The 12,425-nt window shown below is 47.7% G+C and overlaps 4 protein-coding genes across 4 annotated transcripts in view; 3 read left to right on the top strand and 1 right to left on the bottom strand.

The window, feature by feature from the left end:
* Positions 1 to 888, bottom strand: part of BDR25DRAFT_358718 (uncharacterized protein) — a gene marked incomplete at both ends in the record, with an annotated part of 3,117 nt that extends 2,229 nt beyond the window's left edge. The window contains 3 exons of the mRNA XM_033695992.1: positions 32 to 595; positions 634 to 717; positions 767 to 888. Of these exons, the coding sequence (XP_033544004.1) occupies positions 32 to 595; positions 634 to 717; positions 767 to 888 (770 nt within the window). The remainder of the gene's footprint in view (positions 1 to 31; positions 596 to 633; positions 718 to 766) is intronic.
* Positions 889 to 2,190: 1,302 nt separating this feature from the next.
* On the top strand, positions 2,191 to 4,017 carry BDR25DRAFT_376011 (aminopeptidase-like protein Y; the record flags this gene model as incomplete). Its single annotated transcript, XM_033697419.1, has 4 exons — positions 2,191 to 2,483; positions 2,547 to 3,679; positions 3,739 to 3,797; positions 3,850 to 4,017. The coding sequence occupies exons 1-4, from the start codon at positions 2,347 to 2,349 to the stop codon at positions 4,015 to 4,017; spliced, it is 1,497 nt and encodes a 498-aa protein (XP_033544003.1). The 5' UTR covers positions 2,191 to 2,346.
* A 691-nt stretch (positions 4,018 to 4,708) lies between these two features.
* Positions 4,709 to 6,423, top strand: BDR25DRAFT_327438 (MFS transporter; the record flags this gene model as incomplete). Its single annotated transcript, XM_033692333.1, has 5 exons — positions 4,709 to 4,868; positions 4,951 to 5,240; positions 5,370 to 5,918; positions 5,978 to 6,168; positions 6,222 to 6,423. 5 exons carry the CDS (start codon positions 4,709 to 4,711, stop codon positions 6,421 to 6,423), a joined length of 1,392 nt encoding a protein of 463 aa, XP_033544002.1.
* A 137-nt stretch (positions 6,424 to 6,560) lies between these two features.
* BDR25DRAFT_375998 (glycoside hydrolase family 3 protein) lies at positions 6,561 to 9,976 on the top strand (the record flags this gene model as incomplete). The annotated part of the gene is made up of 4 exons (XM_033697418.1): positions 6,561 to 6,611; positions 6,983 to 7,826; positions 7,878 to 7,999; positions 8,046 to 9,976. 4 exons carry the CDS (start codon positions 6,561 to 6,563, stop codon positions 9,828 to 9,830), a joined length of 2,802 nt encoding a protein of 933 aa, XP_033544001.1. The 3' UTR covers positions 9,831 to 9,976.
* Positions 9,977 to 12,425: the final 2,449 nt, after the last annotated feature.

Raw genomic sequence — 12,425 nt, 5'->3', positions numbered from 1 at the left:
AGGTGGCGATGAGCGTGTCGGCGGACGTGACTCAGACTGCTGAGATGGGGACAGGTTGGAAGAAGAGGTAGACGGCGGTCCAGCTGTCGGTGTCGTTTGAGGGCTTTGAGGAGTGGCGGCAGGGGCAGTGTTGATGTCTCGGTAGCTGAGAAAATCTAGTATTGTATCCGCTAATAGACAGTCTTGCTCATGGAACTTAAGCAGATCTTTGTTGCTTAGTTTTGCGGCTTTGTAGGGTAACATAATCTCTATTTCGCAGATTAAGCAGGTACATATATATTCTTGATCCTTATTCTCTTCCGCGTATATGAAGCCGCATGTTGCTAGCTGCGTTGGGGATGCAGCTACGCATTTCCATGTAGATGGGAACGTGGTGTGACGTGACCGAATTGTTCGGAAGGATTGCGACGCGTTGGACGATGATGGTGAATCGGTTCGGCATGGGTAAGACGGTGACGGTGAAGCGGTTCGGTGTGTATACGTGTTCGATGGCGGCGGCGAGGTAGGTCGGCTCGATGGAGGTGATGCAAGTGACGATAGAGTCTCAAATATATTCGAATTTGCTCCTGCTGCCATTTTGGGCGCTCCCCCGGTTCTCTAGGAGAGAGAGGGGGGGGGTTTAGGGTTAGGTACCGGTACTTATCTTGCAACCCCCTCCTATCTTTCTCATATAGCTCTGGAGAATTACGATCAACTCTGAAGATAGATCTGTATAGGCTTTGTGGCCGGCAGATAACTTGTGCGAATGTAGTCCTTATGGACATACTAAGAGGGAACTTGGTCGCTGTCGAGAAGACACGGCCCAGCAGCCTCGTTTTCGTTAAGCAATGGTGATTTGCTTGAATTCGCTCTCTTCGCGGCGGGGGACAGTTTCCTAAGCACGGCCATATTTCAAAGGGTAGTTAACTAGTAAGCCTGCTGTGCAGGAGCTAGTAGTAATGCTACATTTCAAGGACATTTATTTGTCTTCATAAATACCCTATTTCTGCAAATGAGTGGAGAAATCAGGAAGCTAAAAAGGAGGAAAGCCCATCCAATCCTCATCCTTTTGGAAATCCCCCCTGCTTCTGCACGGCATCAAAACTTCCCATGAAGATGGAGAAGTGCCGCTGTTAAGAATCCAGGCCGACAATTTGCAGTGGATTCTTCTGTCTTTCCCGCATCATCATCAGACTGGAAACCGCCAGCTGCCTTGCCATTGGCTGACCTAGAGATTATCTCGGGTTTGGAATGGGAGAAGAAACCACCACATAAGCCTCCATTAGTCAGTATACTCGAGAGAGTATGTGGGTACTAAATTAGAGGATTCCGTTCCAATAGGGATAAAAAGCCCCAAAATAACCGCAGGGGTTGGCTCCCTCATGGCTCTTGGTGCAATATACTCCCTAGCGTGAATGAAGTTTGAGAATATAAATGATGAGGGGGTGGTTGGACAGTTCTGTCGAAGATATATTATTACAGACCCAGGCATTTAGCAAAAGAATTTGGCAAGGATGATCCACTCGAGTTCGAGTGAATCAAAGGTGGTTTTTGCTTTCGAAGCAAGCAGACCAAAAGTGAAACCTCCGTAGGCGGCTCAAACTCGATTCTCATTAATGACGGGCATGGAATTATCTCGAGTTACGGCTAGGCGAACTAAAAAAGGACAATAGACTAAAAAACGCCAATTGTTATTTTACAGATACAGAAGGGGATGGGTGTGGCAGAGCTTATATAGTAGCTATCATAGATCGGGAATTCAACTCTTCTACTCCTTGCAAACGCTCTGTTTGGTCTATTTATGTTCTAATGAATCTACGAACTTTATGCCTTTTGGTGCACATTTGGTTTAATACATTATCGCTGGAACCTAGAGGGAGAGCTAGGTAACTTTCATGTAAAGAGTTGATATTTGTATCGTGCGAAGAAACTTGGTAATTCAAACCTAAGCTACCTCGGCGGGTTTTCCGTCACGGTTTCCAGTCTCTCTGAGAAGTTAAGAGTAGAGTCACTAGGCTCTTCTACGTAAGTGGAATAAAGAGCGGAGCGGAAGTGGGTCTAGGACCGCCAAGTGTCCAAGCACCACGTGTATTCACTTTATCCGGAAGGTGTTAAGAAGTTAATAAGCGGAGCACTTGGCACGACAAAATTAACCTTTGGGCCTGCTCTTCTCGATAGTTCTCCACTTTACGCCATGATCTGGGACCTAAGCAAATAATACTCTAGCGATAAGTCGGTACCGCCGCGATATGGTGACACAGTCGCAATTTATCCAGACTTGGGTGAATCTATAAATGGAGGGCTCCCCGGTAATCCAGGCCTCTAATTTCCTGGGGATCCCATTGCAGGTGCAAACATTCTCTGAACATGAAGCTTCCTGGCAGTTTACTGTTGGCGAGCACTGCGCAACCGCTCGCTGGAGCACTTGCGTGGACGAAATACAGTGATAACCCACGGCCGCTAGTGTCTTCGGGGCCGCTTCAGGATGCAATCACTACTAATGCGTAAGTGGTGCAATGTTGGAGTTTGAGGCTCCATAACCCAGGGTTTTACTTACCTTTATAAAGCCTCATGGCAAATCTTCAAAAGCTCGATTCCATCGGCAAAGCAAACGGTGGAAATCGCGCTTTTGGATTGCCGGGATATGCTGCATCGGTCGAATACATTCTTTCTCGTACTGAGAACTCCTCAAATTTCATCACCTGGACGCAAGACTTTCCCGCACTATTCAACCAAATCCAATCCATAAAATTTACTGTTGAAAACCAGTCATACTTCGTTCTAGGCCTACAGTATTCACCCTCAACGTCAAAAGAGGGGTTGACAGCACCTCTTGTACTTGGCGCGGCTGGTGACAAGGGATGTACGGCTGAAGGATACGCCAACATCGATGTGAAGGGAAAGATTGTGCTCGTCCAACGAGGTTCGTGCCCGGACGGGTCCACATTGGCTGGTCGTCTTCGACCTGCGGCTGCAGCAGGTGCAGTCGCGGTAATAATCTACAACAATGCAGATACACCTGTAACTGGGGGTACACTTTCAAATCCCGATCCAGACAAATTTGTTCCTGGGGGCTTCATCAATCGAGTGGACGGATTGGCTCTAGTATCCAAGCTCGAGAATAGAGGGAGACTTGAAGCGTATTTTCAGCAGACCCAGGTCTTTGAAACGCGAATCACTCAAAATGTATTCACCGAGACTAAGGATGGTGACCCAAACAACATCGTCATGCTTGGTGCCCATCTCGACAGTGTCCAAGCTGGCCCAGGTATCAATGATGATGGGTCAGGCACAAGTCTGATCCTTGAGGTCAAAACTGCACTGGAAAATTTCAGTGTCAAAAACAAAGTCCGCTTTGCCTGGTGGGGCGCAGAAGAGAACGGATTGCTTGGATCAGCTTACTATACCAAACATCTTAATGCCTCAGCTGCTTCGAGTATCCTAACCTATTTGAATTTTGACATGGTTAGTCGCGGGTACTTTGGCGTCTTCGACGGAGATGGGAGCACGCATGGTCTCGCTGGCCCTCCTGGATCCGATGTCATCGAGAAGACATTTGTTGAGGACATGACAAGCAAGGGTATCAACGTTACTGCTGCAAGATTCACAGGCGGTAGCGACTACGCCAGCTTCATGTCCATTGGCAAGCCAGTCGGCGGTCTGCACACCGGAACTGGCGTTGAACAGGACCCTTGTTACCGTAAGAAACTCTTCTCGAGGTCCCTAGGTGGTGCCTTGTCAGTGCTAAAAATTATCTAGACCAAGCCTGTGATACGATTAATAATCCCAATCCAACGACACTCACCATTAACGCAAAGGTCTGACAGCTTTCGAAACATATTGGCGAAGCAATACTAACGAGTACATTAGGCTGCCGCTCACGTCCTTTCTGTGCTTGCTACAAAAGGAGAACAGATCATTCCGAAAAGCCCTGTGAATAGCACGACGATTACGAGCCGAGGACTGACAAGGACAGAAATTGAATGGACAACAATGGAGGATGACAAGCATCTAGCTACTTGTGGACATGACGTCTAAGCTGCCCAGCTGTGAGATTAACAACGCACCGAGAAGGGATGGAGGGTAGAGAGAAGCTCGTATAGAAGAATATGCGGATATGAAAAGCCGAAGTTTCGTTTTGGTGCCCGAAATGGGCATAAATTAATGTGACTCGAAAACATTGCAAATTCTCCCACCGTAGTGAAGGAGTTGAGGCCACTACCAAACCAGGATGACATCATCTCACCTCAACCATCAAATGTACTGTCAGATCGATTCATCAACATCCACTCTCCACCCAAAATATAAGTGTTAATAGCTAACTACAGTCTAGTTCTGTCCTTCGGTTTACCTTTTCGAAATGCGTCAAATTTGGTGATCCAGAAGCTGTCCCGGCAGCCGTCGAGTCGAAGAACGCGACAATTCCCCATTCCTGGGTCTGACACTCAGCTAACCAGATTATAGGTCCCCTATTTCCATGAAATTTAACAACACAGCTTGGATTCTCACTGGTCAAGGGCTATCTGATCAAGCATTGTTGTGATTGCCGAACATGCCTCTGATCGGACAGTATGATGGTTGGATAGAAGACATCAGCGGCCCCTCAGCGGGATGACTGCTAGGCTAATTCATCCATAAATTCTCTCCTAATGCCCCAATCTCCTTTAAAATCTTGTTTCATTGCCTGTTTATCATCACCCTTCTCGGCGTTTCCCTCCTCTCTATTACGATGTTGAACCATCTTGTCGTCAACTCTTACAATCTGTGGGTTGTGGTATTCGTGGGCATGGGCACAATATCTACAGCCTATGGCCTAGCAATTATTTGCTCGACTGTCGGGCAACCAAATTTCTACAGCTACTTTAATTTAGCCTCAGCAGGGGAACCAGGTACGAGAGCATATGACCTGGCATCTTCTCACTTCCATATACCCCATTGCTTCACTTTCCACGAAACTGAGGTATATTATAGGATATAATCACACCACAAACACGATCGGAGCCCTGAATGGCGTAAATAGCGCTGGTGCGATTTTCGGGTGTTTGCTCAACGCATGGACTTGTGACAAGTACGGGCGCAAACGATCCATAATGATAGGCTGTATAGTCTTGGTTGCTGGAGGGGCTCTGTGTTCGGGCGCAGTCGACATTGCCATGTTCCTCATTGGCCGTTTCATCGCGGGATTAGGAGCTGGAATGCTAGCTTGCGCCGTGCCTATGTACCAGGCCGAAGTCTCGACCCCAGAAACGAGAGGTGCCATGGTCTGCATTACAGGTATTGCATATGCGCTAGGTTATTCGCTAGCTGGATGGCTAGGCTTTGCCTGCTTCTTCCTCCCTGACGACTCACCGAATACTTCATTCGCCTGGCGCTTTCCACTGGCATTCTAGTGCGTATTCCCACTTGCTGTACTTGCTGGCTCAAATTGTATACCTTTTTCACCACGATGGCTCCTACAGCAAGGACACCGGGAAGAAGCTCTTGAGATTGTCAAGAAACTGCATAGGACGCCAAAAGATCCCGAAAACATTAAAGCGAGAGAGGAATTCTGTCTTATCGAGAAGCAGTACGAGCTTGACAAGGCGATACCAGTTAGACTGCTTGAGCTATTTCGGACCAAAGCAAACCGGAAGCGAGCGCTCGTGGGGTTCCTTCTTATGTGGGGAAACCAATTCCTGAGTATCTTCGTCATGACAAATTACGGTGTACTCATTTACGCATCCCTTGGCCTCAGTGGATTCGTTCCATTACTACTTAATGCATGCTGGACAACCTTCACCATTGTTGGAAACATCTGGACGGCTTTCTATATCGACCGGTTCGGCCGCCGCGCATTCATGTTAATTGGTTCTACCGGCTGCACAGCATGCGTCATTTTCCTCTGTGTTTTGACGGCAGAATATCTTAATACCACGAATATTGCAGGGCTTCGAGTTGCCGTCTTCTTCATATTTTTTTTTACATCTTCTGGTGGTGCTTCTTCATCGACGCTACTCAGTACGTTTACATTGCAGAGATTTTCCCGAACCACTTCCGACCCCAGGGGGTTGCGTTTGGCCTTTCAGCTTTCTATGTTGCATCTGAAATAACTCTTGTTGGCGCGCCGGTTGCTTTGAATGCGATTGGGTGGAAGTTTTATCTCGTACTGATTTGCCCGTCTATTGTATATATCGGATTGATATACCTCTTGTAAGCCATTCCATAGATTGTGGAAAGGGCTTAGCTTGCTAACAATGACACAGGTTCCCTGAGACTAAAGGACGAACACTAGAAGAGATTGGAGCGTTGTTCGGCGATAAGCATATCGCAAGTCGCTGGTATGACATGAGCCAAGAAGAGAAGCAAAGAGTGGCCCAAGAGGCGTTGGCGGAGATGCCGGAGTCTGGAGAGGGTGACCGAGGCAATGGAGTCAAGTCTGAAACTACCAGAGAAGAGAGCGTTTGAATAGTTCGACCTGCGAGCCTGGTAGCTGGCAAGGATGATTGTAAGCATCAGGTGTCGCCTTGTCAACTGTCTATGTCTTAGAAGTACACGAAGCGACAAATCCAGCGTAATTTGTCCCTAGCATCCGACTAGCTACAATGCGTTCATGTTTCTGCAAGTCTGTGCCATTATTTGCTCAACGGGTCCAGGTACGATCGGCAAAGGGCGGAGTGTCAATTGCCGAGATATACAAGTGCTCCCCGCACAACATCATGTACCTGACATAGCACTTCTCCACCCCAGAACCCTGGAATCATCTCCCTCTGACATGATCAAGCTTGCATGCCAAAGCATTGTCACCGTTGCAGTCACATTGACCTACTATACTCTATCATTGGCGGCAATCGACCATTGTGCACTTTTGCTTCCTCAAACATGGGATCATCCTCTCAAGGACTATTACTTCCCTCTCGCCTATCCTTCAGGGACCCCATCTTGGTGAATGATGCGACTAAATCTACTATTTGTTTATCTTTTTAGCCTTTGGCCTCAGCTCCATGCATTGAAATGTTTGCCAAAGGATACATCAAGAGACCCTTGTCGGGCAGAAGCGAAAGATGCCTTCATCAGTGACCTTGTCACCAAGATGACGATACCAGAAATGGTCCTTCAACTACATTTAATGTTTGCCAGCAACGTCATTGGGCCCGCTTCCGATAACTCTCTCTACGACATTGCCATGCGCTTCGCTCCGGGTGCGGCACTCGGTATGATCCATGATTGGTATCCATTGGACAAGACATACCACAACGAATTGCAGCGTCTGAATCTCGAGAAAGCAAGGTTAAGAGTGCCGTTTATCCATTATGGTGAGTGCTTACACGGCGTCGCGAGCTTCAATCAGAGTATGTTTCCTCAGCCTATTGGGCTTGCGGCGAGTTTTGATACCGACTTGGTTAGAAGAGTTGGGAGAGCAATCGGAACGGAGGCAAGAGCTATTGGCATTCACGCTTGTTTAGCACCTGTGCTCGATATATGTAAGGACCCAAGGTGGGGAAGATGTCAAGAAGGTTGGGGAGAGGACAAAATATTGACTTCACATATGGGAGTCGCATTCGCTTCGGGTTTGTCGAAGAACGGGTCTTGGGCGAATGCTGACGCCGTCGTCCCAGTCATGAAGCACTTTGCAGCCCACGGGTCTGCACAGAGTGGAGGTAACGGGGCGCCGTTTATGGGACATGGCAACCGTGAGGTTTTGGAGGAGCATCTTGTGCCGTTTAAAGCCGCTTTCGATCTTGGAGGCGTAAGGGGTGTGATGATGGCGTATCATGAGTTAGATGATGTGCCTAGTCATGTGAATCCACTACTATACAGACAACTTGAAGAATGGGGTTTCGATGGCTTTGTTACTGCGGATGATACTGGTGAGTGTCCAGTGTTGGATAAGCTTGCTGCAATTAATCTGACTCTGAAAGGGATGGCTCAATTACAAATGGGACACCAAGTGGCGAAGTATCCTGCGGATGCGATCCAGCAATGGTTCAATGCAGGAGGGATGGTGCAGTATTACGATTACCCTCTAAAAACACTTCTCAATGTTCGTCTTGTAACCTCCCCCGATGATGCAGTAACTGACCAAATAGGCTACAATGGGCCTCGTGGCGAATGGCAGCGTTCAAGAAGACCTTTTGCGAGCTAAGGTCAAGCGCATCCTTGGAGTGAAATACGATCTAGGTTTATTCGATGAACCTTATATACTAGGCAAGATTGATCCCTACCAGCTCACCACGGACCATGTTCCTCTAACACTAGAGGCTGCACAGAAGACTGTGGTCTTACTAGAGAACAAGAATAAGACTCTGCCCTTCGATCTTGAGAGGCAGGGTCTAAAGAAGGTCGCTTTGATTGGTCCCTTCGGCGACATTCTCAACTATGGCGATTACGCTGGTCAATATGGTGCTTACCCTGTTGCAAACTCATCAACAATTAGGGAGGGCATTCTGAATCACCTTTCCGGGACAGACACATCCCTGGTCACGAGCATGGGAGCGAACACTTGGTTGTATAACGCACACTATCCTATTCCACCTTATCACCTTCTGTCTAGTGGTATGTCAGGAGGACTGTTAGCAACATACTACGCCGACACAAATTTCAGCCAGCCCCGGGTCCAACGAATTGAGACACCAACGATGACATGGGGACTATATCCGCCCCCAGGACTACCCTCCAACAATTTCAGTGTTATCTGGCAAGGAGAGCTAAATGTCCCGGTGGACGGTGATGTTGACGGATGGCTTGGTGTGGCTTTGGGACCGAATACCACTGCGAGACTATACGTGGACGGCGCTCTGCACATTGAAGTTCCGTTCACAAAGGAAGGAAACATCCTGTCTAACATACCAGGTCGCTCTTATTCTTTGGATAATGCCACGCTGCCACCACCAGGATCAAATGCGTTTACGTTTCAGCCTGGTAAGGTACATAAGATTCGCCTGGAGTATCAGACCTGGAACTTATATCAGAAAATCGAGAATGTGGGGTCGTTGAATGCGCAGGTGCTGTTGTTTTGGAATCTTGTAGATCGGAACGCAGCGGTTGGGAAGAGCGTAGAGATTGCGAAACAAGCAGATGTTATCATGCTAGCTGTAGGAGGAGCGTGGAACAGCGATGGTGAAAGTGGCGATCGAGGGACGTTTGGATTGAGCGCGAATCAAACCGCTCTGGCTGATGCAATATTCGCCCTAGGAAAGCCGGTCGTGATGATTCTTCAAGGCGGAAGACCGTTCGCGATTCCAACATACTATGCCAGAGCAGCGGCCGTCGTAGATGCCTATTTCTCAGGCCAGGCAGGTGGACAGGCTATCGCAGACGTACTGTTTGGCACGGTAAACCCAGGAGGCAGAGTTCCGATATCTATCCCAAAGTTTGCCGGCCAACTACCCATTTATTACAACTACAAGCAAACGGCGCGGAAGAGGTACGTAGACATCGACGCCCTTCCACAATACCCCTTCGGGCATGGGCTCTCGTATACGACCTTTAAAATCTCGAATTATCGAGGCAGCACAATGCGTGGAAGCCAAAACTTCACGGTCAATGATACAATTGTCTTCGAAGCAGATATATCAAACACAGGACTCGTGGCGGGGTCCTATGTCGCGCAGATCTATCTTCTACAACGCATTTCGCAAATCACGCAACCTCTGAAGCAGCTCGTTGCTTTTCAGAGGTTGTACATAGGAGTGGGAGAAACAGTGACAGCAAGAATGGAATTGGAGGTTGAAAGGTATCTGAGGATTCTGAATAGGCGCTACCATTGGGAGGTTGAGAAGGGCATGTATGTCTTTGCGATGCTAGATAATGGGGGCTGGGATGCACTCTGGAATGGAAATTCAGGAGGAAATATTACCTTACAGTGCATCTAGAGGAGATGCTGGACGCACAGGGGGAGCTAAGGGGAACAAACTAGGAGAGTCTGGTGGTTCCCAAGAATGAATGAAGGACTCCGAGGTTCGGCTAATTTACGAGTGATGGTGAGAAGGCTTAAACTATGATGAACAATAGATGCAGTCTGCAGACGTGAGCAGTACCGGATCGTAAGACGATTGGATTTTCAAGGTTGAATCCATATTCTGCCGTCCACGTGAAAGACCCCACGCTTACCTAACAGGGCCAAGTGCCAAGGTCTACTCCCCAGTCCTTCACCCTTCATCTCCGCCATCGGCCTCATGAACGAACGCACGCAAGGTGACTCGTCCTGTCGCTTTCCTGTTTTGCAGCCGTTTGAGGCCTGATTCGTGGTTCGGCGCCTCCGCCATGCCCAATCAACCAAAAGCAATTTCCTAGGACGAGGTGGGGCCCCTCGCCAGCGCCAAGCTTTTCGCCGACGCCAACCACTTCCTTCATCCACCAACACTTCTTCATCCATCCCGCTATCATATATCAGCCCTTCGCGCGTTGTGGGCTTTTTCTATCCCCTATAGCTCCGCGGCCCAATTCTGCCCCCGCCAAGAAGAATAGTTCCACTGGTCGTCGAATGAAAGCTCTCGTCAACTCCATGCCGCACGCTAGCACTCGGAGTAGCCCGCGACTGCGACACAACCATCACCCATCACTTCCGTACCTACCCCTCAGCCCGTCCGCACCAAACGAAAGCGCCTATAGCAGAACACTGAAGTCCAAGCCGACGGAATAGAAGACGTACGCCGATTAAACGATCTAGGGTCAGTAGGTGCTGCAAAAATCAGGTGTTTGCTTGGCTTAGGGTCTGTATTTCAGTGGAAAGATGGTATCTTGAATATTTCGTTGGAGGAAAGGTGGAAGAATCGCACCCCTTGGGACCCTGTCGAGTCTCAACTCTGGTTTTCAGAGAGTAATATTGGTTTAGTGTACAGAGGGAGGAGCTAGACGCCATTCTGAATCAGAAGTTCTATAATTAATGTGAACTAAGCTTTAATTGCCTTCATTCTATGTAGAAATAACGCTTTAAACCTAGGATTTAAACAATAGTAATGATTTTGTCCCTAAGTATCTGCACATGTTCATGACCTCTTCAACCTAACGCACAAAGTGTAGACAATTACTAATCCTTGTAAGCTCGCCGGCCTTTGCCTTGTAAAATTCCATTTCTGCCCTAATTTAAACAATGCTGTAAACTTGCTCTAAGTTAACCTCTGTGCTAGATAGAAATAAACTATTTCAAGGATAGCGTACACTAGGCATTAAGAGAGTAGTCGCAAGACTTAGCAAGTGGTCGTAGTGGTTGCAGGCTTGGCCCTGCAACCACACCTGAAATGTTGCCACCACTGCGACCACCCTTAACTATATAGTCTTGATCTCCCACTTCCTGTAGAAGGTTGTGGTTATTCTTCACTTTAGGACACTGTCCTGGGTATAGCAATATACTTAATATCCTTTCTAATTAGAAGCGTGTGAAGACTATTATTCTATTTACAATAGTACAAACATATTAGTTATCTTACTCTCTACTCTTTACTCCTTCCTACTCTTCCCCTTTCTTTATTCTCTTTTAGACATTGTCTACGCCTCTCTCTAATAAGCAGGGATAGCAAGGAGGACTGTACACCCTCTAAGCGCTGTCGTAAGTCTAAGCAGTAAAGGCTCACCCCCTCTCACCTCTCCTCCCTCATCCACTCCACCAAGACCAGTTACTAGCAGAAGGCACCTAGCAATAGGAAAGTCGAGGTAAGATATTGTAACACACACCTACATGACTAGCAATAGAGTTGTGACGCTAGCCTAGCAGCAAAAAGCGATATATTTTAATTCTCTAGCGTAGATTAAGGCTGCAGCCTTTAGTTATAAGCTCTCCAGGGATCTTAGGAGCGCAACTGTAACGATTCTCATGAATCGTTCCATCTCGAGCCGCTCGGAACCTATCCGAAGGGTCCCCGTATCGGCCCCGACCCTGACTCGACCTTGTCCCCCGCGTTTACCCCTATTCCCCCAAGTATTTAGTCGCACCTCTCCCCTTAGCTAGCTCGGTAGTTTTCTGATATCCTTTCGTACGAGGCCTATAGGTGTCAATGGAATTCCCAGGTCATTGAGTCCCCACGCACTCCCATATGCCTCTGAGTGGATTCCTACCGCATTCGGACCCATTGTCTTGCCTGCGCCGTTACAGCAACGCGCCTACGCGGGCGTAAGAGGCCTTATAAAGACGCTATAGGCTTAAAATATAAAACTACAACTTTAAAAAACGCATTGGTATACCTCTTTACATATATTTATATAGCCTTAAGTTTTACTAATAATTATTAGATAGTTAGTTATTACATAATTCTTGTATAAAATAAGTAAATTTACAGTTTGTGTGTGAGTTTGTACGCGTGCAGGGAAAATTGTTGTGTTGCTAAGGAATTCCACTGATTTTTGCACGAGAAAGATCAGATATACGACCCCCGCCCCCATGTGTCCTTGCCAGGTACACTCACGCCGGGCATTTAGGTAAATGCAAGCCAGTCACCTTACCTGAGAACGGGTGGGGGCGATGTTCCAGG

Source organism: Lindgomyces ingoldianus (assembly GCF_010093535.1).
Source record: "Lindgomyces ingoldianus strain ATCC 200398 unplaced genomic scaffold BDR25scaffold_30, whole genome shotgun sequence".
NCBI lineage: Eukaryota > Fungi > Ascomycota > Dothideomycetes > Pleosporales > Lindgomycetaceae > Lindgomyces > Lindgomyces ingoldianus.
The sequence above is the reverse complement of the archived record's forward strand: the minus strand, read 5'-3'. Positions and strand labels throughout refer to the sequence as shown.